The sequence below is a fragment of the Hyperolius riggenbachi genome, chromosome 12 (genome assembly GCF_040937935.1).
Source record: "Hyperolius riggenbachi isolate aHypRig1 chromosome 12, aHypRig1.pri, whole genome shotgun sequence".
NCBI lineage: Eukaryota > Metazoa > Chordata > Amphibia > Anura > Hyperoliidae > Hyperolius > Hyperolius riggenbachi.
Genome location: NC_090657.1, coordinates 15806120 through 15831525, shown reverse-complemented (window position 1 = coordinate 15831525; position 25406 = coordinate 15806120). Strand labels below are relative to the sequence as shown.

Genomic DNA, 25406 nt, shown 5'->3' with positions numbered 1-25406 from the left:
AACGTCAAATGACCGATTAATAGCAGAAACAAAATTTATAAATTGTTTCAAAGCTGTGCAGAAGGGTCTGAATAAGGACAACAACTTGCTATATTGGTATGAGATTGATGATATATGAACTGTCTCAGCCACCCTAGCTGAACTTGTGAACTAAGAATTTACGATACCTCTGGGTCAATCCTAATACCAGGTCTGTGAGCAATAAAGTAAACAAGGATCCTTATCTTACCCCATTCAGATGGTCTGTTTGTATTAAGGCATCTTAATGATGTATTTATGCTTGAAAAAAATATCCGTTTTCCCTTTTTGATGTTGCATGTATATAAGCTGTCTGTACCACCAGCTTGCAAACTAACAGGATGTAAACCTGACGAAGGCTGCAAGGCCGAAAGCTTGTTTATTCTTATTCATTTGTAGTTAGCCAATAAATGGTATCATCCTGATTTAAAACTTCTTGTTGTTATCACATATGATTACCCGTTCATTAGCAATGGACTGCTCATCCATGTCTAAGATGTAGATGAGTTGACATTGTCAAAAAACAGGAATATGTCTGTCTTATAGTTTGTTCTCCAGAGTGCATTGCCAATTTCTAGAAGCTGCTTGTGATTTGAAGAAAAAAAATCTCTAAAAGAGAAAGAAGAGCTTACATTTGCACTGAAAAATGAGTCAACTGTTAGATTGCCTTGAGCTGCATCTTATCAGCCGTTGGTCGCCGCTTATCAGTGATAACGCCTTGTCCTTTCCACGTCTTTTACTTGACAAAAGTTGTCCAACTTCTTCAAGTTGTTTGATAATTGCGCATTTAAAATACTTTTGTGGCTCCTAATTATATTTACCAAAAAGAGCAGACCATCATTACTAAACTGTATCTACGTACATTAAACATATAAAAATGGGACCAGGGCTTATAAACCCTCAAATTGGCTTTTTAAAGCCAAGCAGCGAGACCCGCCTGGTCCTGATCCTGAGGGATTATAAAGATGCATCCATACTACGAAAATGACATAAGTGGACTGAAGAATCCCTTCCATAGAAAATAAAAGGTATCTTAGCATTCCTCAGCTTCCCGTGGCATCCCATGGGTACTGCAGCGCGCACTTCCTGATTTGTGTCATCCAGCTGAAGTGGGCAGATTGCATCACATGATCCACTGCTCTGTCATGGGGAGATGCCATACCATACTAGACTCTCATCGGAGAGTCCAGCAATAGCAGTGATGGATACCAGCAGAGTTTCTAGCCCCAGTACCTGGCTCCAAAAGCAGTACAGCAGTGGCTGGATGGTGTAATGGTTAAGGGCTCTGCCTCTGACACAGGAGACCAGGGTTCGAATCTCGGCTCTGCCTGTTCAGTAAGCCAGCACCTATTCAGTAGGAGACCTTTGGCAAGTCTCCCTAACACTGCTACTGCCTATAGAGCGCGTCCTAGTGGCTGCAGCTCTGGCGCTTTGAGTCCGCCAGGAGAAAAGCACGATATAAATGTTATTTGTCTTGTCTAGCTTCTTGTAGCCCTCTCGAGAGACACAGACTCAGCTTCCCTCAGAGAGGTGCGGTGCACGGACCTATTCACACCTAGAAACATCCCAATCCCCCATCTAAGGGCCCGTTCGGTTTGCCATGAGCGATTCCCGCTCATGGCAAACCGGTAGCGGTTTTGCAAAAACCGCTACATAATGTAGCAAGTGGCAGTGTTCTCACTGCCGCGGTTGCGGTTAGCGATAACCGCAACCGCGCTGCATGCAGAGGTTTGCTGGCGACGAGCGTTCCGCGATTAGCGATCGTGATTAGCGTGCACGCTAATCGCGATCGCTCCAAAACCGCTGCAGTGTCCAGTGATTTTTCCATGTTAATCGCAGGAAAATCACTCCCGCAAGCCGGCGTTTTGCGATTATAAGTGTGAACAGGCCCTTAGGAATGCAGGTCCATAGCGTTTCTGCATCCTCTCTCTGAAAGGGACAGGAAAGCACTGAGGTATAGAGCAAGAGGTGGGACTATTTAAAGTGTTTGTGTTTCCGTTCCTTTTTAAGTAGAAGCATCTCTCTGGTTGCCCTGTTGTGAAAGACAAATTCATTACAAGACATTAAATTTCATCATTAAACTTCAATGACTGACACCTGGGTGGTTCAATTCCAAGCCTTACATGTTCTTGTTTATGCACTTATATCACAACACTTAACATCCCAACTCCAACCACACACACCACTGATCCCACTCTTGCATTACATCTGTTTCTCCTCCCCCCACCGCCATCAAATCACCAGGGGCCCCTAACCCATCACATCACCACACCCTCTTCAACATCACAGCACTATACCTTCCCCCCCACCACATTACTGGTTTTCTTACTCATCATTTCACTGTGCCTCTTTCCCATCACATCATTAAATTCCCTATCCCATCATCATCCCCCCCCCCCCCACACACACATCACATCATTGTGGACCCCCCATCCCATTACTGTTCCTCTACATCATCAAATATGCACCTCCTCCCCAACACATCACTGTACCCCAACGCTCATCACAGGATTGTGCCTAGAAAATGCCCTCATGATAGGGTGGGCTGTGCTGGGAAAGGTGTTAATATGCATCACATTCGTTCCATAGTGGCGCTGCTACGGAGGCAGCTAGGTGTGGTCTCAGCACGGAGTTAGTTAAGAGGATCAGCCACCGAGTCCATGTTGTTTTTGCTATATGCCACGCCTCACTTAGTTCAGTACTAAGCTGTTTACCTTGTATGGACAATGTTTCTGTGTATGTTGTCATGTGACGGTTGAGGTTTTTTTTTTTTTGGTTAACATAATATTTATCCCGTTCTCTTTGCTGTAACCCCCCCCCCCCCCCATCTTCCCACACACCCCTTCTCATTTCTCATTTTTATTTTGTCAGATGGAGCCCATCTGCTAGTGTTGATCTTGGGCCTTTCATATGTCACTTGGAACACCAGGCGAGCGGACGTTAGGCCGGATTGCTGCCAGTTGGCTGCCACTGGTGAACCAGAGGCTGGGTTTTCCGGGAATGATGTGCTCCAGAGTGTTAGCAAAAATCCATCGGTATTTCCACCTGGATCGCCTTACCTGTCGTCCCGGTCATTCATTCAGGCGGCAATGACCTGGCAGCAAGATCCGCCAGATGTTTAAATCAGGATTTCATGTTTAACATATTTAGGGTTAAAGCGGGATATCAAGTTTTGATATACTGAGGATTAGGTCTGAATTCCCTGACACTATTGTGATTTGGTTCGATATGGTGGCTAGAACAACATGGAGATTGGCTAGGTCTGTTGACAAAGTTGATAAAGCAAGGGCTAAACTGAACAGGGTGGTCACCCAGTTTGTGTTGCGTAATGGCAGAGTGGCCATTTGGGCATGTGGAGTTAGAGGAGGACACTGCTTTGTTTTTAAGGGGAGATAGGGTACATTTGAATGTAGTGGGCATCGACATGTGGGCATTGGCCTGCAAGTTGGCATTCAGAGGGCCTTGAGGATGGTTAAAGTCTCTTGAGTATGAGGGGTCAGGTGATAAGGTTTGGTGAGGGATTACCTCGGTACAAACACTTCAGGCTCATGTGTTGGTCTGCAGTTGCAGAAGGTGTTGGAGACATGCAGTCGTCCCTGAGCCGATGACCACTGCTGGGGGCCGGTAACAGGCTGCATGCCTAGTGGTGTTGGAGTGGGCCTCCAGATCCCTTATCTTGATTATTCTGATGATTTACATTTATGTAACCGTTAAATTGCTAATGTTTAATAAATAAGGGCTGCATTGGCCTATTTATCCAAGTTGCTGAGCAGTCCGTGTGTCAGGGTTCTATTGATCTCATCACTGGTTCCAAGTGCAGTCCCAGGGCTAGGGGTCTAAGCGGGCACGGGTCTTCACCAGTGCACCCCGCAAGGGATGATGGGCCGTCACCCCTAAAGGGGGTCAAATTACTTTGCTGCCAGGTGCTAGCCAGGTTACAACCACCAGGACCACCGCACCAGTGATGAGAAGAACAGAAGGGGTACCTTGCAGTGGGAAGGAGTACGGACAGGACTTCGCTAACAAACTAACTGGACAGTACAGTGCGGATGGGACTGGACAGGCTGGATGGGAAAACCAGGGCGGACAGAACAGGACAGATGGGATTGACTGGACAGGACAGCTAGACAGGATCGACTGGATTGGGCAGACAGGAAGGGACAGGCTGGGTGGAATAGGCTGCAAAGGGATTAGCTGGATAAGTGCCGCAACACTTGACAGGGGACGGGGACGCAGGATAAGTATCGAAGTACTGGAGTGTGCAGCCTAAGAGAAAGGCTGGAGTGTGCAGCATAGGCAAGGCTGTACTGTCAAAGCTGTACTGACGGGGCCATAACTGACAGGCCCGTATAGACAAGCTGCAATGACGGGGCTGCACGGACAGACACCAGACTGGCGGACAGGTAGGGCTGACGAGACAGGACAGGTGACAGGGATTTGACTGGCGTGAAGAGACTGGCAGGGAATACTGACAAGCAGGTATACAGACGGGCAAGGTAAATGACAGGTTAGACTGGCAAAGATTAGACTGGCTAGAAAGGCAGAGATAACAGACCAATGACAGGACTGGCAAGGATTAGGCAAGCCACTGAACTGGCAGGGATCTGACAGGCAGGGAATCTGACAAGCAAGCAGCCTAAGCTGCAACAGTAAAGGCCTGACAGGCAGGGCGGTCTAGGAGACCGTGTGCACAGATGCCGGGGCTGTGTAGGGCGATGCAACAGCATTGAATGACGGGAGCTCAGAGTTTAAATACCCTGACTCTCGCGCTAGGGCTGAAACCACACCCCCGCTGCTGCTAAGAGAAGAAGAGACGGCGCGTGCCTAGCAACCAGAGGACGCCGAACCAAGAAGTCTGCCGGGTTAGCGTCCTGTGGCCATTGAGGAGTCGGCGCTGGATTTGTGGGCTGGTAAGTAATTAGCTGCATTACTTCGTGTTTTTATTTATCTATGGGTTTGCTGGGTTTTTTGTGTGTAATGGTGAGTCCTGCTCCAGACATTATTACATCTCCTCCCCATCAAATCACTGTACTTCCTCCACTATAACATCACTGTACCTCCTTCCTATCACATCACTGCATCCCCTCCCTTATGCCATCACTGTAACCCCTTCTACATCACCTCAATGTACCTCCTCCCTTTCACATCGCTTGTATATGTCAAACCAAGCAAAGTGACACTTCCAGTGTGTTCCTGTATCGCCTCACCACAATGACACTGACTGCAGTCACTCTGCTATTCTGGAGAGTGTTGGTCATGTGCATGATGTTGAACCTTACCAAGATGAAGAAGAATGACCACCAATCGTGATGACTTTTTCCTCTCCTGAATATAAAGGCGATGAGATATACGTAGAGCACAACGGCTGCACCATACCCAAAGACCTCAAAGATCTACAAGCAAAAGAAGAGGATAGGTGCTCAACGCACAAGTAGATAGATACACAGACAGATACTTACATAGATACATAGAAAAATACTAACCACAGTAAAAATTGTCCAGGCATCCAGGAAGATATTATAGTTTAACAGAAATAAGATGGTAGTCATCAAGAACAGCAGCAGCCAGTAGAAGGAAATGTCCACCAGGGCATGTCCACACCAGTACGCAGAAGGAAAAAGGCCAGATATGTGGAGCTGGCTGCGAGCTTTTATCTAGACACAGGAGAGAAAGATGATCTCAAAGCACAATATACAATGCTTGAAAGTTTCTGAACTGGTCTGAATGTTCAGGATTTCTGCAATGATTGGCTCCAATGACTAAGTCGTGGTCCTGCCCACGAGACAATCGGGACCAGTACCCAAAGGGAGCAGCGGGCGTCAGTGATTGGCCGGACTGGCGGCAGCGCTCCGTGCCTGATTGGCCGATGGCCTCCTAAGTTTAAGTGATTGGCTAAGGTGGCGGATCTGGATCCCGCCCGTGGAATTATCAGAGCTCTTCTGTGCACATACTGAGGGCTGGTATGCCTGCAACATAGGCTGCCATACCGGGACTTGGACTTTTGAACAATCAGTCCCTGTAAACGCTGTTTTTTCACAGTCTGATCATCTGTGCATGCTGTAGCTTTAAATTACAGGATGAGGTAACTATGGCAGTACAGGTAATATTCAGCTTGAACTGTGACAGCTGCATAAATTGTTTGCAATTGATTACAAACTTTTGCAGTCAGAAATGGATCTGAAATCAATATGGATCAAATGTTGTGGCACAGTTTCATAAGTGTTGGTGTGCTGTTACTAGTTCTAGCCATATTGGTTGCACTACATGAACGGAACACTTTACTGGCGCACTGTTTGATTGGAGGTCATAGGTATACAAACGGTGTGTGATGACATTGCCATCACGTTGCTTTGCGGCAGCCCTATTACCCTTTGATCCTCACATTTGGAACATGTTATTGTGCAGGCGCAATACTGGTTGTTGTTTTCTTTGTTGTTAGTGATATTATCAGTACTGGTACCTGCATTTAATTTCCCGATGTTCCAATTCATTTTTGTGTAACGGTTATGTGTGTTGCAGTGTAGCGTAGACAGCTTGGTCTGAAAAATACAGTAATCTGCTTTTCATGCAAGTACTAAAACGAAATAATAGAAATGAAACAAATGAGTAGAGGTTAGTGGTGTCACGACAGGGCCGCATGACAGGAAGGGAACACATGGCAAAACTCTCCCTTCAATTAATCGAAATGCATTTCGATGCCTACAGAAGTAAAAGCAGTAAAAGCTGGAGTTCCCATTTAACACAGGTTTCCATGAATACTGTTTCAACAGTGCAAAACGGAATCCCATAGCTTTGAACCCCTAGCTTTTAAAGAGAGAGTAGTTTATATTTATTAGGTAATTTACTTACTTTAATTTTTGGCAGTCATTACATTCAAAGAACTAATTAAATTAGTAAATCGATAAAAACTATAGTCCAGCTGAAGGCAATAGGTCATCTCCAGACTTGTCTCAAGAGCTAGGCTCCTATAGTCCTTTCTGGCAAACCCCCCGTCTCAGTAAACAGAGCATGGCCTGTTAAAATCCTCCCGACATATCTCTTTGTGCCATTTGATGTGTGGAACTGAAACTGGTGCCCGGATTCCTTTGATTCTTTCAAGTGATCGATATCCTCTGATGTCTGGAGGCACAGTTGAATCCACCCCCACATCTCCTCCACTGCCATCGGACGCTAGTGTCGGCCTTCATTGTCTCCTTACATTTTGATGAGAGTCCAATGATTCAGGTGGCTTCATAGTAGGGCTGGCCCTCCAGACAGCATACGTATTTTTAAATACTAGTGGCTTTTCCCTCGCAACTTGCCATGCATACCATTTCTGTTCAGTTTTCTTCTGTTGACAAACTCATGAACACTGACTGAAGTAAAAGGGGCCTTTCATTTCTTTGAAACTAGCCTGGGTTTTGTGGAGATCTGATAGCTTATCTCTCACCTTGCTTTTAGTGTAAACTTTGTTGGTTGACCACTCACCTGGAGTAAACATGGGTGTGGAATTCTTTGGGTAGCATCAATAACTGTTTTTGGAGGTCCTCAAGTCTGCATTCAAGCCAAGATACACTTCCACCAAACTGTGTTGTGAAGATTGGATTTGGATAGTGAAGTGTCAGATTTTGGTCCTCACACGAGTCCACAACTGATTATCTTCCCACTGGTAGAAACACCTGATATTTCCCTTCAAACTAACTCATAAACCTGGAGGTTCACCTACTCCTGCCGCACATGTATAGGTAACTTTGTACCATTTCCTGAAATATGAAAACAAGCGTAATCATCTAACAAAAACTGGAATACCTCATTATTCTGTTTGGGACTTGACCTAAAACATGATCTGCTTTATACACCTCAGGGAGAAAGATTGTAATCCAAAAGGGTGCACAAACTTTCAAGCAGCTTTGTAGCTTATACAATATGAAGAGGAAAGAAGAGCTGGAAGAAACACTGTTACTCACCCTGGTGTCCTCCATGCTGCTCATGGCAAAGTGCGGGGCCATTCCTGTGGCAAACACCATAGCTAACAAACTCCAGAATAAAGTGGTATCAAACTCTTCTTCATCAGTCTAGAGGAACAAGATTATTCTCATCAGCACAATACAGAAAAGTGACCCAAGGCTGCACTTAAAATGGAGTGCTGAAATCTCAAATGAAAGGTTTCAACCAGTGACCTCCTCCAATTTCTCCGCATCCGTACACATCACTGGGAGCAGAGAAACAAGATTACTATTATTGATTTTTAAAGCACCAACATATCCCGTGCCGCTGTTCAGAGTAAAAAAAACCTGGGGTACATGTCACAGGGCCCCTAGTGGCCAGACCGCAAAATGTTTTCCAATCGGTTTCAGCACACAGACCATGCAAGTTGTGGTCGCAATCGGTGCGCAGAAACCACTGGAATTTTGGCAGCAGACCGACTAGAAGGGAGCCTGTGAGTTACGGTAATTACAAATTACACACTATTTCAGGGTATAACTGCCACCACCTTTGTTACCATGGGACAGAGGAGCCCACTGACTGGCTAAGTCTAGATCTTCAAATAAAAACGGTTAAACACACTCTATTCTGTCTAGCTAGCGACAATAGTAGCGACTCTTCAGAGACCAGGTTCAGTTTGTGCGGCAGAATAGCAGGGTAGCTGAATAAACAAAGGACGTTTGAGCGTCGTTTTATTAAAATGCAATATAAATAATTAATATATACAGAAAATCGTTAAACTCAACAATTAGAGACAAATAATAGCACAGTATGGAAAATAAAAATGAGGGAAAAAATACTTAGCGATCGTGGATATATGTCCTTCTGGGAAAATCTGAGCACATGGAAAATGTCCATTGTTTCAGTTCAGAAAAATGGCCGCCAGCCACATGGTCCTCTGCCTGGCTTGATCAGGTGATGGTACACAGGGGAATACTGAAGTCCGCCTGCCAGCCATGTGCTTTTGATGAAGCTGGTTTGGGGGTGTGGCCACGCCTGCCCCCTCTGAATTACAAACCAATCACAGTTCATTCCCTCTGAGAGACATTTAGGGTTAAACTTATGAAACACTGTAATTCAAAATGCCACATTGGCACTGATAACAGATTCATATTCCTCAGATTCCTATGACATCAGACTTGATTATGGTATAGGGTCCAGTTCCTGAGACGTTTAATAACTTGGTTGTAGGGGCCCCTTGCCCCTCTAGACTGGTATCAAGAGATTCAGCATGACTCTACAAATCCAATGATACCGCTCTCATAACTATCCTATTTACGGTATTCAGTAAATATGTAAAAAATCATATAACACATACATCTGCCCCTAGCGGTGCCAGCCAGTCTGGCCCCCAACTGTGAGGCAAGCTCCCTTGGCTGGGCTCACCAAATGGTGGAGCAATTTGACACCTATCTGAGGTCCTGCCAGAGTGCAGATCCTGTGTCCTGAGGTAATTAAAAGTAAACACTAGCCTCTTGGACACAAGCCTTGTTCCTGTTCATTAGCAAATCGAAAGACACCCTCCTGCAGTTAAGCTAATGCTATCTCTCTGCTGAGAGAAAGAGACACTCCAGGTTGCTACAGGTAGCCCCTACACAACCAATCCTGATTCTATCGATCTTAATCACAATCGATGCAGAAAATCGATTGCGATCGCATTGTTTCACGGGCGGTTCAAGGACGCCGTCTGTGGCCACGCAACCGTCCGTGACAGTACATAATAATACAGACAGCGGTATACATCAAATATGGACACTGGTACAAAATACAGAATTGGTAATTACAGTGACAAATGTAACATGATGAATAAAATGTATAACAGACTGCAAGATACAAATTGAATAACATATTCGGAGACACAAAAGGGTATGAGACCTGTCCTTGCAAGCTTACAATCTAAAGGAATGGGGTGGGGTGGGGGAGGCAAGAGGTGGGGTAGCAACGAGAGGGGGAGTTGTATATTCACTAATCCATCCTAAGTGCGCAAGCAGAGCATTTAAAATTGGCCAGGCTCAGAGCAAAGCACATAACATGTTACGTAATTTGCATGTGTTTATCCAAAAAAAGGGCAAGGAAAAATGTGAAATTGCGGTAATAGAATATCAGTAATTCTATACTGTATACTTCCCAATTTTTTAATTGTTTTCTGGCTTCCTCTATGTAAGCTTGTTCATCCAAAAGAGCCAAATTGCCACCTTTGTCATTTGGGCATAATATGAAGCCCCAATCTCTGTTAATTCCCACCAAGCACTCCTCTCTTTGAATGAGAGGTTGTCTACATAGGGAGCCTCTAATTGTAATTAGATCTCTCTCCATCCCATCACAGATGTTGCTTAACATGCACTGACGATTCAAAGATGTAGCATACAGTAAGTTTGGACATCAGGACCATCACTTCTCATTTTTGAAGTTTGTTTTAAACATTGTGACTACGCCCCATGTCTTGTGTCTAATCATACAATAAGTCATCTCCATCCATATCATACTCACCAGGATCACTGGGTTATTCCACACTCTAATGTGCTGATCTGATCCTGAGATCTTTAGTATGGCATTACTGATGATGTTAAGCAGGACAGGTAAGACATTCATGGCCCGAGGGTTCCCTATGATGGTGCATCTGTAACCCTTAATGGACAGAAATGATAAGAGATGCTATGAACAAATTATTCATCAAAATATTGGAAGCCTCCCCAAAGGGTATATAAAGTAATGAAGAACAGTTTAAAAGGTAAGTTGAAACTTACCCCAAGACGAAGATTGATAGAAAATACAGAAATAATTTTTATAACCGCTTCGTCGGGTCAATAAAGTAAAGCTGTTTCGTGCCAATTCACTATTAACTAGAGATGCTGTGATGCTGTTTAATTCACCTGAAGAAGTGGGTGGATGCCTGCGAAAAACGCTGTCCGGTTTCTGAATAAATTATTTTTGTATCTTTTATCAGTCCTCATCTTGGTGTTAGTTTTTCTTACCTTTTCAACGGTTTCTAATAATTTTATACATCTTTGCGGAGCCTCCCCTTCAATATTAACCACTTTGCATCCAGACCTTGTTTCCCACTTATTGAACAGAGCAGTTTTGACAGTTTAGCTATGTCCTTATTTAATCAGAAATAACTTTATCTCTACTTATGACACAGAAATGAAATATATATTGTTTTTTTCAAGACAAACTAGGCTTTCATTGTATGCCATTTTTTCCCATGAACAATTTTGTTTTCTATGAATTTTAATGGGAAAACAAAGAAAGAAATAGAAAAATACATTTCTCAGTTTTACCAATTCCACTTTAAAAATAAAAAGTGCTACTGTAGATAAAAAACACAAATTTTGTTTGGCTATTCTTACTGCTTATCACAAAACTTAGATTATGTTCCGGTCACAATTTATGGTGAAGATATTGATATTTGATAAAGCTACAGAGTGTATTTTTCACTATGAAATGAGAAAATAAAAGTATTTTTAATAGTAAAAATCAATCTCATTAGCTCAGGAAACTTATATTCCCATTCACCAATTAGTGCTGCATCAGATAGTGCCAGAAATATGCACAGGAGCAATTCCAATCCTGCACAGCACTGCTTCTGCTACAAGTCAGTAGATCTACTGACTTGTGGCTTAGATGAAGTCACAGAGGACGTATACCTACTGACTTGTCGATAAAGTGGTCACACTTTCAAACCCCAATGGGTTAAATTTTTACCTTGGGCAATTTTATGTTTTTTACATTTTCCCATCTATCATCCTTTTTTTTTGGAATGCGATCTAACCACACTGAAGCAAGTCAGCCCTTTCTTGTTGGTCTGTGACACCACCAACTTCAAGTGAAAATCCGTGGCTGCCACCCCGCCATCTGATTTTGTGAGTACCCCATTTTTTTCTTTCCTTTCTGCATTACTTTACATAATAAACCATAAGGGGCTCCCCAGTCCCCTCCTGCTTGTTGTTTATCTCTCGCTGGAAGAACGTCAGGTACCTCAGACCCACATCAATTACAGTGGTTTGCAAAAGTATTCATCCCCTTGAAGTTTTCCACATTTTGTCACATTACTGCCACAAACCTGAATCAATTTTATTGGAATTCCACATGAAAGACCAATACAAAGTGGTGTACACGTGAGAAGTGGAACGAAAGTTATAAATCATTCCAAACATTTGTTACAAATAAATAACCGCAAAGTGGGGTGTGCGTAATTATTCGGCCCCCTGAGTCAATACTTTGTAGAACCACCTTTTGCTGCAATTACAGATGCCAGTCTTTTAGGGTATGTCTCTACCAGCTTTGCACATCCAGAGACTGAAATCCTTGCCCATTCTTCTTCGCAAAACAGCTCCAGCTCAGTCAGATTAGATGGACAGAGTTTGTGAACAGCAGTTTTCAGATCTTGCCACAGATTCTCGATTGGATTTAGATCTGGACTTTGACTGGGCCATTCTAACACATGGATATGTTTTGTTTTAAACCATTCCATTGTTGTGCTGGCTTTATGTTTAGGGTTGTTGTCTTGCTGGAAGGTGAACCTCCGCCCCAGTCTCAAGTCTTTTGCAGAGTCCAAGAGGTTTTCTTCCAAGATTTCCCTGTATTTGGCTCCATCCATCTTCCCATCAACCCTGACCAGCTTCCCTGTCCCTGCTGAAGAGAAGCACCCCCCGAGCATGATGCTGCCACCACCATATTTGACAATGGGGATGTTGTGTTCAGAGTAATGTGCAGTGTTAGTTTTCCACCACACAAAGCGTTTTGCATTTTAATCAAAAAGTTCCATTTTGGTCTCATCTGACCAGAGCACTTTCTTCCACATGTTTGCTGTATCCCCCACACGGCTTGTGGCAAACTGCAAACGGGACTTCTTATGCTTTTCTGTTAACAATGGCTATCTTCTTGCCACTCTTCCATAAAGGCCAACTTGGTCAGTGCATGACTAATAGTTGTCCTATGGACAGATTCCCTCACCTGAGCTGTAGATCTCTGCAGCTCGTCCAGAGTCACCATGGGCCCCTTGACTGCATTTCTGATCAGTGCTATCCTTGTTGGGCCTGTGAGTTTAGGTGGATGGACTTGTCTTGGTAGGTTTACAGTTGTGCCATGCTCCTTCCATTACTGAATGATCGCTTGAACAGTGCTCCGTGGGATGTTCAAGGCTTTGGAAATCTTTTTGTAGCCTAAGCCTGCTATAAATTTCTCAATAACTTTATCCATGACCTGTCTTGTGTGTTCTTTGGACTTCACGGTGTTGTTGCTCCCAATATTCTCTTAGACAACCTCTGAGGCTGTCACAGAGCAGCTGTATTTGTACTGACATTAGATTACACACAGGTGCACTCTATGTAGTCATTAGCACTCATCAGGCAATGTCTATGGGCAACTGACTGCACTCAGACCAAAGGGGGCTGAATAATTACACACACCCCACTTTGAAGTTATTTATTAGTAAAACATGTTTGGAATCATGTATGATTTTCATTCCACTTCTCATGTGTACACCACTTTGTATTGGTCTTTCACGTGGAATTCCAATAAAATTGATTCATGTTTGTGGCAGTAATATGACAAAATGTGGAAAACTTCAAGGGGGGCAAATTGATGTATTCCTCAAAAGGTTGGCAGATGGATACAGGAAAAGAAGCAAGGAAAGAGGAGAATAGAGAGAAGCATAGGAAAGATAGAAGACAGAGTAAGTAGACATTGTGAAATAGGAACAACGAAAGGAAAGGAAGAAAGGGTAAATAGGTTGGTCTTGGTGGTAGGGTACTGAGAAGGGAAAGTAAATAATGGTAAAGTAGATTAGAAGGGAAGGAGGGTAAAGGTGCGTACACACGCCGGACTGGAGGCAACGACAAGTCCGTCGTCACCTCCCGCTGGGTGGGCGTTCCGCTGGGCGGATCGCCGACAGAAGCAGCCATATCAGTCCGCCGACAGTGCGTACACACGCCGAACTGTCGTTGGAACGCCCACCCAGCGGGAGGTGACGACGGACCCGTCGTTGCCTCCAGTCCGGCATGTGTAAGGACCTTAAGGAGAGTTGGGGAGAGAAGAATAGGGGAGGTAAAGGGTGGTGAACAATGGAAAATGGAGCGTGTCAAAAAGGGTCCTGCCAGTGGGGAAGGGGGGAGTGGTAATGTCAGATAGAGTGGGTTAAGGAGATGGGAGGTAAAGAGATAGGAGAGAAGTCAAAGAGGAAACTCATATAAAGCAGTGAAGAAAAAAGGGAGAGAGGGTCCAATAAAGTGGAATAGAAAGAAAAGAGAGATGATAAGTGGGGAGTGTAAGGTAAGGTAGGATAGAGTGAAGGGAGATAGGGTACATGACAAAGGTCAGAGAGGGTGAGGTAGACAGAAAAGAGAACGGGTATGAGGAAATGTGTGAGGCAGGATAGAAACAAGACTGGTAAAAGAAAAAGATAGTGTTGTATGACCCAGTAACAGAGCAGAAGAAGTCTCAAGGTAGTAAAACACCTTCTAGTTAGATGACAATGGCCTCAATTCACTAAGATCATGCTAGAGATAATAAAGCAAGAGAAAACTTACCTCCACACGTGAGAGAGTTATCTTACCTCTTCATTCCTTTAGTTACCCCTCCTGTAGTTAATTTACCTCATCTGTAGTTAATTTACCTCATCTGTAGTTAATTTACCTCCTCTGTAGTAAATTTACCTCCTCTGTAGTTATTTTCACATGCAGCTAATTAACAGCCTGTCTTTAACTCTGGAGTTATTTTAAGGATTGGAGAGTTAATTTAAAGACAGAAGAGTTAACTTTAGGTTTGCCTGAGGTAAAATGTTTCCTGAATACGACATGCCTTATCACCATGGTAACAACTCTAGAAGAGTTATTAAAGACAGGAGATAAGTTTAGTGAATTGAGGCCAAAGGGTTTGATTTGCTAAAGGCTAAAGAACATAACTTAGTAGTGCAGCATAGCTGGAATTTTATTTTCAAGCCTGCAGTCTTATTAGAACATAGAGAGGATTCCTGCAAGGTTCGGGAGATAGAATTTGCCCTATTTCAGCCATACTTCAGCCATGTGCAGCACCCACAGAAAGATCTAAAACATTCAAGACAACCTGTAGTTACTAAGAAAAAAAAATGATTTTCACGGAGGGTGATGCACCTTTCAGGAACATCTACTTTGGTCTGATGTGCAGGTTTGCTGGATAACATATGTGCTTTCCCATTCTCCAACTTCAGCAAATAAACCTCATTATGTGATGCACAAATCTCCAACAGCAGGGCAATGCAGTGATATAATGTTATGTGAAAGTTGGTGGACATGGCAGAGGGGGTTAAACTCACCTTGACCACCTCCTCTGGCTACAGCGCTCTCTACATCCTCCTGATACTTCCTCTTTCCTGCTGTAATGGACGTAGCGTCGGAAGAATGGAGCGGTGAGAAGGGCTGTGGCCAGAGGCGACAACCAAGGCGAGTTTGTTTAAGGTGAGACTGAACTTTGTTCTTGCCCGCTAATCCTTAGTTATGACTGCCACTCACGTTTAATATGGGAAAGAGAAAGTGGCCATTTCTACATATCATAACACTGGCTTAGAGGTGGCAGCCTCCATCATATTTCACATTCTCCTCACCTCTTTTCCTCCAGACACCTCTATGGCTCCTCTGTATACCGTTGTACTGGGATCATATGGACCATCAGTGACATCAATTACAATGTTCTGAGCCACCAGCGCAGAAGTAAAGTCCTCTAAAGGGGAACCTGCACCACACACAGTACAAAGAGTACAAGGTGTACATGTATATATGCTATATGACACAGGCACACGTTACTGCACAGACATAAACCCACCTGTGTTATTACAGAGAAGGAGGTGGCTGTACATGCGATGTTCTTTATCTCCGCTTCTCTGGAAATACAGATCTGGTGTCAGCTCCCAGATGTGCATCGTTTTTGAATGAGAACTTACAGCCAAGATGATTATGAGTGGGACTGCGAAGAGGAAGATCAGCAGCAGTCTGCAAACATAATACAGAAATATTAACCCATATTCGATTGGGTAGGAAATAAAATGCACATATTCTGATAATAGGAGAAAAACAAAGGCTGCAGCTGGGCAGAAAGGACAGCAGCAAGCTTAGTATGAAAGGTGGACGGGCAGAGAAGTATGAGTTGGTGTATAACAGGAAGAGACAAAAGAGGGTGAGTTAGGATAGAAAGAAGGAAAGAAGACTGAACTAACCAAGAAAGGAGGAGAGAGAGAGCAGGTGCATAAGGATACTACAGAAGGAGCAGGGCTGGTTCTTGTATAAGGCAATGTGAACCATGTGCTTCAGGTGGTAATTAGAGGGTGGACAAGCTGGCAAATGTACACAGCATAATGCAGAGCAGAGACTTGCCTGCAGGGTCCACAGAAAAAAATTCTATGCTCTCATACCATTGTTCTAATGACTGCATGTGCACAGCTAGATAATGGATTAGACACAGGTTGAAACGTTTTTGACTTTGCCTAGACTCCCTACTCCCCTCTCAGCAGACACATTTCTTAACTGATCCTCTTAATTGTCTGATTAGGGGGGGCAGGGTACACATCATGCAATTTCCTGTCGGATAGATGGATTGTTACACACGATGTGCTCCACAGACGGCCACTGACCTGCAGGTGTGTGTGTAAGCAGTGCAGAAAAGGTAAGATACATTTCAAGCAGAAGGTTGTAGGACAGGTAAGGAATCCAGGCACTAGCGATCTATGCCATACTTTAGATATGCCTCTGCAGAAATCTTAAACACCGGTAATGAGCTTGGATAATAGATGATGATAGAGAGCAGTGTAACTTAAGATAAATGATATGAAAGCATAGAAGTGGGATAGGGACTGGAAGGAGAAAAGGTATGACAGGGATTGCGAAGAGAAGGAAATCAGGGTCAAGTGAGGGTTTTGGTTGAGAGTCAAAATCAGGATTTGTACTTACATAGCACGAAAGCTTTTCATATTGTGCTTTAACTTCAGAAATCGCATTCTGGCCATAGCCAACACCTGCTTCTTCCACAGTTGCATACCACCTAGTGTGGCACTCCCGGAGTCCGCCATCAGCTGTATAGAGTCCTCCATTTCTGCATTTACAAGCTCTCTGTCTTCTTCTGTGGTCATCTCCTGGCCAAAAACACCATAATCTGCGGTACAAATGCTACCAATAACCATCAAAATACTTCAGAGTCAGACATACAATTCATACAGTTCATATGTAACAATAGAATTGTACAGTGCAAATAGCTAACAATGAACAGGATGGATACTCTACCTCCTCTCTCGATCTCTGCCTCACCCTCCAACTTCAAAAAGACATCATCCAGGGTAGTCATAGAAACACCATATCCAACAATATCCTGCCCCACGCGTGAATCCAGATGGGAAAATAAATCTGCACAGTTATAGAGGACAGAGTCATCACATACTTTGTAGGTATATCTTAAGCATTATGGTTATTAGGAGGTTATGGCTGCCTCCTATATTTCCACAGAAGGAGAGAGCAAGTCTGGTTCTCAGAAAAGTGTCAATGTTATCAATAAGCAATGGAGCTGAAAATTATTGAGATGTCCTTGTTGAGTAAAGGTGTCGGAGTCTGGTTTAAAAAGGTGTTCACGTTGGGTAGGGGCAATGGAGTCTGGTTTAAAAAAGGTGTTCATGATGTGTAGGGGCAATAAAGTCTGGTTTAAGAAAGGTGTTCATGTTGGGTAGGGGGAATGGAGTCTGGTTTAAGAAAGGTGTTCATGTTGGGTAGGGGCAATGGAGTCTGGTTTAAGAAAGGTGTTCATGTTGGGTAAGGCAATGGAGTCGGGTTTAAGAAAGGTGTTCATGTTGGGTATGGCAATGGAGTCTGGTTTAAGAAAGGTGTTCATGTTGGGTATGGCAATGGAGTCTGGTATTAGGAAGGTGTTCATGTTGTGGAAGGGCAGTAGGTTCTGGAATCAAGAAAGAGTCCATGTTGCAGATGGGCAGTGGAGTCTGGTATTTAGGAAGGCACTGGTATTTCTTTTGTGGAAGGGCAGAGGAGTCCGGATTCAAGAAAGTGTCCATGTTATGGACGAGCCGTAGGGTTTGGCATTAGGAAAGTGACAATGTTGTGGCAAGTTAGTGAAGTTTGGTATTAGGAAGGTGCGCATGTTGTAAAAGACCAGTGATGGTCTGGCTTAGGGAAGGTACAGTATCCAAGTTGTTGAAGGGCTGCTGAATCTGGAATTAGGAAGGGGTCCATTTTGTAGAAGGGCAGTGTAGTATGGTATTAGTGAGGAGCCCACTATGAAAGGGCAATGGAGTATAGTACCAGGGAGGTGTCCATGTTGTGGGAGGGAAGTTGAGTATGGTATTATGAGTTCCTGCTGTGGACTGGTAGCCGGTTGAAGTATTAGTAAGGCATTCAAGTTCATCACAGAAGCCCACAGCACACCATGATTAAGTAAAATCCAGTAACTTCATTTAGCACATCTAAAAGACAGAAAGGCAGCTGACGCATTTGAAACACAAAGGTATTAGCAGAGTAACCACATTGTGAAAAGGCAGAGAAGTCCAGCATTAAAGAAGGAAAGGATTTTCGCATTGTGGAGAAGCAGGGTGAGCCAATACCTGGAAAGCCATCTATGGTGTTGAAAGGCAGGGTGAAGGTCAGCTCCTGGTCACTCTTGGAGGACAGTTTAGCGCTTGCGATGTGCTGTAGTATCAGGGAGGTCATCATTTCAGCATCACAAGATGATGTAACTCTCATCCTTGAGACAAAGAGTTCAAAAAGATGGAGAACTACAAATCAGCACCTAAAAAATTAGTTCACAACTGATATTGCACTGTATATACTAAGGTTTGTTATAAATATCAAAGATTTGGTGTGCTGTATAGCCACCACATAGATTTGGTCATTACTATATAAGGGCAGTGTTGGTACTGCACCAGGGCTGTGGAGCTGGTACAAAAACACTTCGACTCCTCAGTTTATGAAATCACCGACTTTGACTCCAGATACCCAAAATTGTTCTGACTCCTGGACTGCGAATCGTTAGTCTAATACTTACAAGGGCCGTGAAGTTGGAACAAAAGTCATACAACTCATCAGTTTATGAAACCACCCAGGTACCTAAAAATTGTGCCGGCTCCTCGACTCCGACTCCACAGCCCTGTACTCCAACATAGATTATAGAGTAGAAGCAGACTGCACAGAGGAGGAGGGTAGCTGTGGTGGGCAGCCTCTAAATATATCTGGCCATTGTTGTTACTCCCATAGATAAGTGTAAGAGTACTGTAGCATGAAGGATTGGTGTGTGATCTCCACACACATTTGGTCATTGTATATATGGCCTGTGTAAAAAGAGTAAGGCATGAGGCCCCCAAACAGCAGAGTTCCTCTTTGAGCCAGATTAACCACTAACGGACCGCCCACTGCACAGGGGCGGCCGGAAAGTGGATCCCGCAAGGACCGCCGCATGCACAGAGGCGGCGGTCCTTGTACGGGCATGGGCGGAGCGATTGCGTCATTCGTGACGCGATCCTCCGCTGGGGACTGGCTCCGCCCCCCTCGCACTGTAACCCGCTGGCCGTTCTGAAGCGCCGGCGGGTTACTAGCACCCGGATCGCCGCATACAAAGTGTATAATACAATTTGTAATGTATACAAAGTGTATTATACTGGCTGCCTCCTGCCCTGGTGGTCCCAGTGTCCGATGGACCACCAGGGCAGGCTGCAGCCACCCTATTCTGCACCCAAAGCACACTGATTTCCCCCCCCCCTGCCCCCTGATCGACCACAGCACCCCTCAGACCCCCCCCTGCCCACCCCCCAGACCACTGTTTGCACCCAATCACCCCCCTAATCACCCATCAATCACTCCCTGTCACTATCTGTCAACGCTATTTTTTTTTTATGCCCTAAACTGCCCCCTGCTCCATCCTGATCACCCCCCCCACCCCTCAGATTCTCCCCAGACCCCCCCGCCCCTTTGTGTACTGTATGCATCTATCCCCCTGATTGCCTGTCAATCACCCATCAATCACCCCCTGTCACTGCCACCCATCAATCAGCCCCTAACCTGCCCCTTGCGGGCAATCTTATCACCCACCCACACCAATAGATCGCCTGCAGATCAGACGTCAGATCACCTCCCAAGTTCAGTGTTTACATCTGTTCTCTACCCTAAACACCCACAAATTACCCATCAATCACCCCCTATCACCACCTGTCACTGTTACCCATCAGATCACACCCTAATCTGCCCCTTGCGGGCACCCAATCACCCGCTTACACGCTCAGTTTGCCCTCAGACCCCTCCTTATCTATTCGCCAGTGCAATATTTACATCTGTTCTTCCCTGTAATAACCCACTGATCACCTGTCAATCACCCATCAATCACCCCGTCACTGCCACCCATCAATCACCCCCCGTCACTGCCACCCATCAAGCAGCCCCTAACCTGCCCCTTGCGGGCAATCTGATCACCCACCCACACCAATAGATCGCTCGCAGATCCGACGTCAGATCACCTCCCAAGTGCATTGTTTACATCTGTTCTCTACCCTAAACACCCACTAATTACCCATCAATCACCCCCTGTCACTGCTACCCATCAGATTAGTCCCCTATCTGCCCCTAGGGCACTAAGTCACCCGTCCACACCTTCAGAACGCCCTCAGACCCCAGCCCTGATCACCTCGCCAGTGCATTGCTTGCATCTATTTCCCCCTCTAATCACACATTGAGACACCCATCAATCACCTCCTGTCACCCCCTAGCACACCTACCCATCAGATCAGGCCCTAATTTGCCCCGTGTGGGCTCCTGATTAGAGTTGGGCCGAACCTCCGATTTTAGGTTCGCGAACCGGGTTCGCGAACTTTCGTGGAACGTTCGGTTCACGTTAAAGTTCGCGAACCGCAAGAGACTTCAATGGGGATGCGAACTTTGAAAAAAAAAAAATTATGCTGGCCACAAAAGTGATGGAAAAGATGTTTCAAGGGGTCTAACACCTGGAGGAGGGCATGGCGGAGTGGGATACACGCCAAAAGTCCCCGGGAAAAATCTGGATTTGACGCAAAGCAGCGTTTTAAGGGCAGAAATCACATTGAATGCTAAATGACAGGCCTAAAGTGCTTTAAAACATCTTGCATGTGTATACATCAATCAGGTAGTGTAATTAAGGTACTGCTTCACACTGACACACCAAACTCACCGTGTAACGCACCGCAAACAGCTGTTTGTGTAGTGACGGCCGTGCTGGACTGGTGCGCACCATGGCGAGAGTGCAGGTTTTGGTGGCGTTACAGCCCATATGGTCGCCTGGCTGATGTAGCTGAATGACAGAACAGTGACTGTCCAGCTGATCAAATTTGGTCTGACCACAATGAAGCAACGACCTTATTATCTTTTGTGTGCCCCCCGAGACACTCATCTAGGCGCCGGTCATTGCTTCATTGTGATACGCAAGCCCCTTCACCACGGCAAGGTAATGATCACGAAGGGGAATGGGCGCATGTACATGCCTTTTCTTTTGTTGTTGCAGCTGCCCGCAGTGCAGCCAGAAAAATTAGGCAGTCATGTACACGCACCAGAAAAATTATTACAGCGGCCGCTGCTAGCAGCGGCCTAAAAAATTCAGCAATCCGCCTGGAGTCCCGGACCCTGTTGGTGGTGGCGGAGAAGGTAGTCAAGCGGCCTGCAGGCAGACATGCTGTGTGGAGAGACAGGCCAGGCAGCCAGTCACACGGCGTGCAGGCAGAGATGCTGTGTGTGCGGGGACTGACTTAGTCTTGGGGCGAGCAGCAGCCCTCCGGGATCCATGCCTCATTCATTTTGATAAAGGTGAGGTACTTAACACTTTTGTGACTTAGGCGACTTCTCTTCTCAGGGACAATGCCTCCAGCTGCGCTGAAGGTCCTTTCTGACAGGACGCTTGCGGCAGGGCAGGAGAGAAGTTGGATGGCAAATTGGGACAGCTCTGGCCACAGGTCAAGCCTGCGCACCCAGTAGTTCAAGGGTTCCTCATCGCTGTTCACAGCAGTGTCTACATCCACACTTAAGGCCAGGTAGTCGGCTACCTGCCGCTCCAGGCGTTGGTGGAGGGTGGATCCTGAAGGGCTACGGCGAGGCGTTGGACTAAAGAACGTCCGCATGTCCGACATCACCATGAGATCGCTGGAGCGTCCTGTCTTTGACTGCGTGGACACGGGAGGAGGATTAGTGGCAGTGGTACCTTGCTGGCGTTGTGCTGTCACATCACCCTTAAAGGCATTGTAAAGCATAGTTGACAGCTGGTTCTGCATGTGCTGCATCCTTTCCACCTTCAGGTGAGTTGGTAACAGGTCCGCCACTTTGTGCCTGTACCGAGGGTCTAGTAGTGTGGCCACCCAGTACAGCTCATTCCCCTTGAGGTTTTTTTATACGGGGGTCCCTCAACAGGCAGGACAGCATAAAAGACGACATCTGCACAAAGTCGGATCCAGTACCCTCCATCTCCTCTTGCTCTTCCTCAGTGACGTCACGTAAGTCAACCTCCTCCCCCCAGCCGCGAACAATACCACGGGAAGGTTGAGCAGCACAAGCCCCCTGCGACGCCTGCTGCGGGTGTTCTCCTGCCGCCGTCCCCTCCTCCTCCTCCTCCCCCAAAGAAACACCTTGCTCATCATCCTCTGAGTCTGACTCATCTTCTGCACACAACTTCTCTTCTTCCTCCTCCTCCCCCCTCTGTGCTGCTGCAGGTGGTGAGGAAACAGCTGGGTCTGATGAAAATTGGTCCCATGCCTGTTCCTGCCGTAACGGTTCCTGGTCACGCTCATTCGCAGCTTCATCCGCCACTCTACGCACAGCACGCTCCAAGAAGTAAGCGTAGGGAATTAAGTCGCTGATGGTGCCCTCACTGCGGCTCACCAGGTTGGTCACCTCCTCAAACGGCCGCATGAGCCTGCATGCATTTTTCATCAGTGTCCAGTTGTCGGGCCAGAACATCCCCATCTTCCCAGACTGTTTCATTCTACTGTAGTTGTAGAGGTACTGGGTGACGGCTTTCTTCTGTTCTAGCAGGCGGGAGAACATGAGCAGGGTCGAATTCCAGCGAGTCGGGCTATCGCAAATGAGGCGTCTCACCGGCATGTTGTTTTTCCGCTGAATTTCCACAAAGCATGCCATGGCTGTGTAAGACCGCCTCAAATGCCCACAGAACTTCCTGGCCTGCTTCAGGACATCCGCTAAGCCAGGGTACTTTGCCACAAATCTTTAAACAACTAGATTCATGACATGTGCCATGCAGGGTATGTGTGTCAGCTTCCCCATATGCAAAGCGGCAAGCAGATTGCTGCCGTTGTCGCACACCACGTTGCCTATCTCCAGGTGGTGTGGGGTCAGCCACTCATCCACCTGTTTCTTAAGAGCAGCCAGGAGAGCTGCTCCAGTGTGACTCTCCGCTTTGAGACAAGACATGTCTAAGATGGCGTGACACCGTCGTACCTGGCATGCAGCATAGGCCCTGCGGAGCTGGGGCTGTGTAGCTGGAGAGGAGAACTGCCACTCAGCCAAGGAGGAGGACAGCGAAGAGCATGTAGCAGGAGGGGAGGAGGTGGCAGGAGGCCTGCCTGCAAGCCGTGGAGGTGTCACAATTTGGTCCGCTGCGCCCTGCTTGCCATCGTTCACCACCAAGTTGACCCAATGGGCTGTGTACGTAATGTAGCCTCCCTGCCCGTGCTTGGCAGACCAGGCATCCGTGGTCAGGTGGACCCTTGACCCAACGCTCTTCTCAAGAGATGACACCACTTGCCTCTCAACTTCACGGTGCAGTTGGGGTATGGCCTTTCTCGAAAAATAAGTGCGGCCTGGCATCTTCCATTGCGGTGTTCCGATGGCCACAAATTTACGGAAGGCCTCAGAGTCCACCAGCCGGTATGGTAACAGCTGGCAAGCTAACAGTTCCGCCACGCCAGCTGTCAGACGCCGGGCAAGGGGGTGACTGACCGAAATTGGCTTCTTCCGCTCAAACATTTCCTTCACGGACACCTGACTGCTGCTGTGGGCAGAGGAGCAGGAAGCGCTCAAGGGCAGAGGCGGAGTGGAGGAGGGTGCCTGTGAAGGTGGAAGGGAGAAAGCGGCAGAAGCAGATGATGCACCTGAAGGAGGAAGAGGAGAAGGAGGGTGACTTTTCTTTTGTGTGCTGCTGCTGCTTTTGCTCAGGTGGCCATCCCATTGCTGTTTGTGCCTTTTCTCCAGGTGCCTCGGTAAGGCACTTGTCCCTACGTGAGTGTTGGCCTTTCCACGGCTCAATTTTTGTTGGCAGAGCGAACAGATGGCTTTGGTCCGATCTGAGGCACACACATTAAAAAATTTCCACACCGCTGAGCCACCCTGGGATGTGGGCACTATGGGGACCTCAGCAGCTGATGCTGAAGGGCAAGTTGGCTGGCTGTACATAGGTGGCGATACATGGTGCCGGACACTGCCACCAGCTGTTTCTGACAAAGAGCTGCCCCAGCTTCTTTCAGCAACTTCTCTCCTCCTACTACTCTCTGGCTCCCCCTCTGAACTGTCCCCCTCTTCATCTCCTCTATTGGGAACATACAGAGGATCCCTATCATTGTAATCATCCTGCCCAGCTTCGCTTGCCTCAGACAAATCCAAACATGCACCATCAGTAGGTCCTTCATCCTCCTTACACGTTACATCCATAGTGTTGCCGCGTAACTCAGACATATGAGCTGGTAAAAATTAATCTGGCTGTAACAACAATGGCTGTGCATCCGTGATTTCAACACTAAATAATTCTTGCGAAGTGTCAAATGCAGCGGAAGTGGTGCTAGTAGTAGCGCTGGTGGCTGAGCAAGATGAGGTGTTCTGTGTCGCTAAATACTCAACCACGTCCTGACAATCTTGGGAGGTGATGGGACGTGCCTTCTTCCGAGCACCGTACTATGGGCCAGGTCCACACGAAATTACATTTACACGACCTCGCGCAGACCTGCCGGGTGGCCTTCCTCTGGCTCTGGCACTACCTCTTCCTCTACCTGTTTTGTCCATATCGGGTATGCACGGAGTGGTATATCACACTGCGTGCACTCACGTAGGTAGGTGGGTTCACTTAACTGCACAGGTATGCGCACTGATGCGGTGGGTTCACTGAACAGAACAGGTATACAGTGGCGGGTTCACAGAACAGGTATGCAGTGTCAGGTTCACTGAACAGAACAGGTATGCAGTGGCGGGTTCACTGAACAGTACAGGTATACAGTGGCGGGTTCACTGAACAGAACAGGTATACAGTAGCGGGTCCACTGAACAGAACAGGTATGCAGTGGCGCGTTCACTGAACAGTACAGGTATACAGTGGCGGGTTCACAGAACAGGTATGCAGTGGCAGGTTCACTGAACAGAACAGGTATGCAGTGGCGGGTTCACTGAACAGGTATACAGTGGCGGGTTCACTGAACAGAACAGGTATGCAGTGGCGGGTTC

General features: G+C 46.3%; 1 protein-coding gene across 2 annotated transcripts in view; it reads right to left on the bottom strand.

Annotated features, from left to right (window-relative positions):
- Nucleotides 1–25406, bottom strand: part of LOC137542409 (ABC-type organic anion transporter ABCA8-like) — a 160651-nt gene that overhangs the window by 41384 nt on the left and 93861 nt on the right. Inside the window, exons 13-21 of one of the 2 annotated variants that reach the window (XM_068264302.1) lie at nucleotides 18557–18696; nucleotides 17235–17354; nucleotides 16905–17106; nucleotides 15784–15950; nucleotides 15566–15693; nucleotides 10474–10611; nucleotides 7965–8072; nucleotides 5502–5672; nucleotides 5298–5411 (exon numbers count right to left, since the gene is read on the bottom strand). In XM_068264302.1, coding sequence (XP_068120403.1) covers nucleotides 5298–5411; nucleotides 5502–5672; nucleotides 7965–8072; nucleotides 10474–10611; nucleotides 15566–15693; nucleotides 15784–15950; nucleotides 16905–17106; nucleotides 17235–17354; nucleotides 18557–18696 — 1288 coding nt within the window. The remainder of the gene's footprint in view (nucleotides 1–5297; nucleotides 5412–5501; nucleotides 5673–7964; nucleotides 8073–10473; nucleotides 10612–15565; nucleotides 15694–15783; nucleotides 15951–16904; nucleotides 17107–17234; nucleotides 17355–18556; nucleotides 18697–25406) is intronic. The other variant, XM_068264303.1, reaches the window with a different exon arrangement.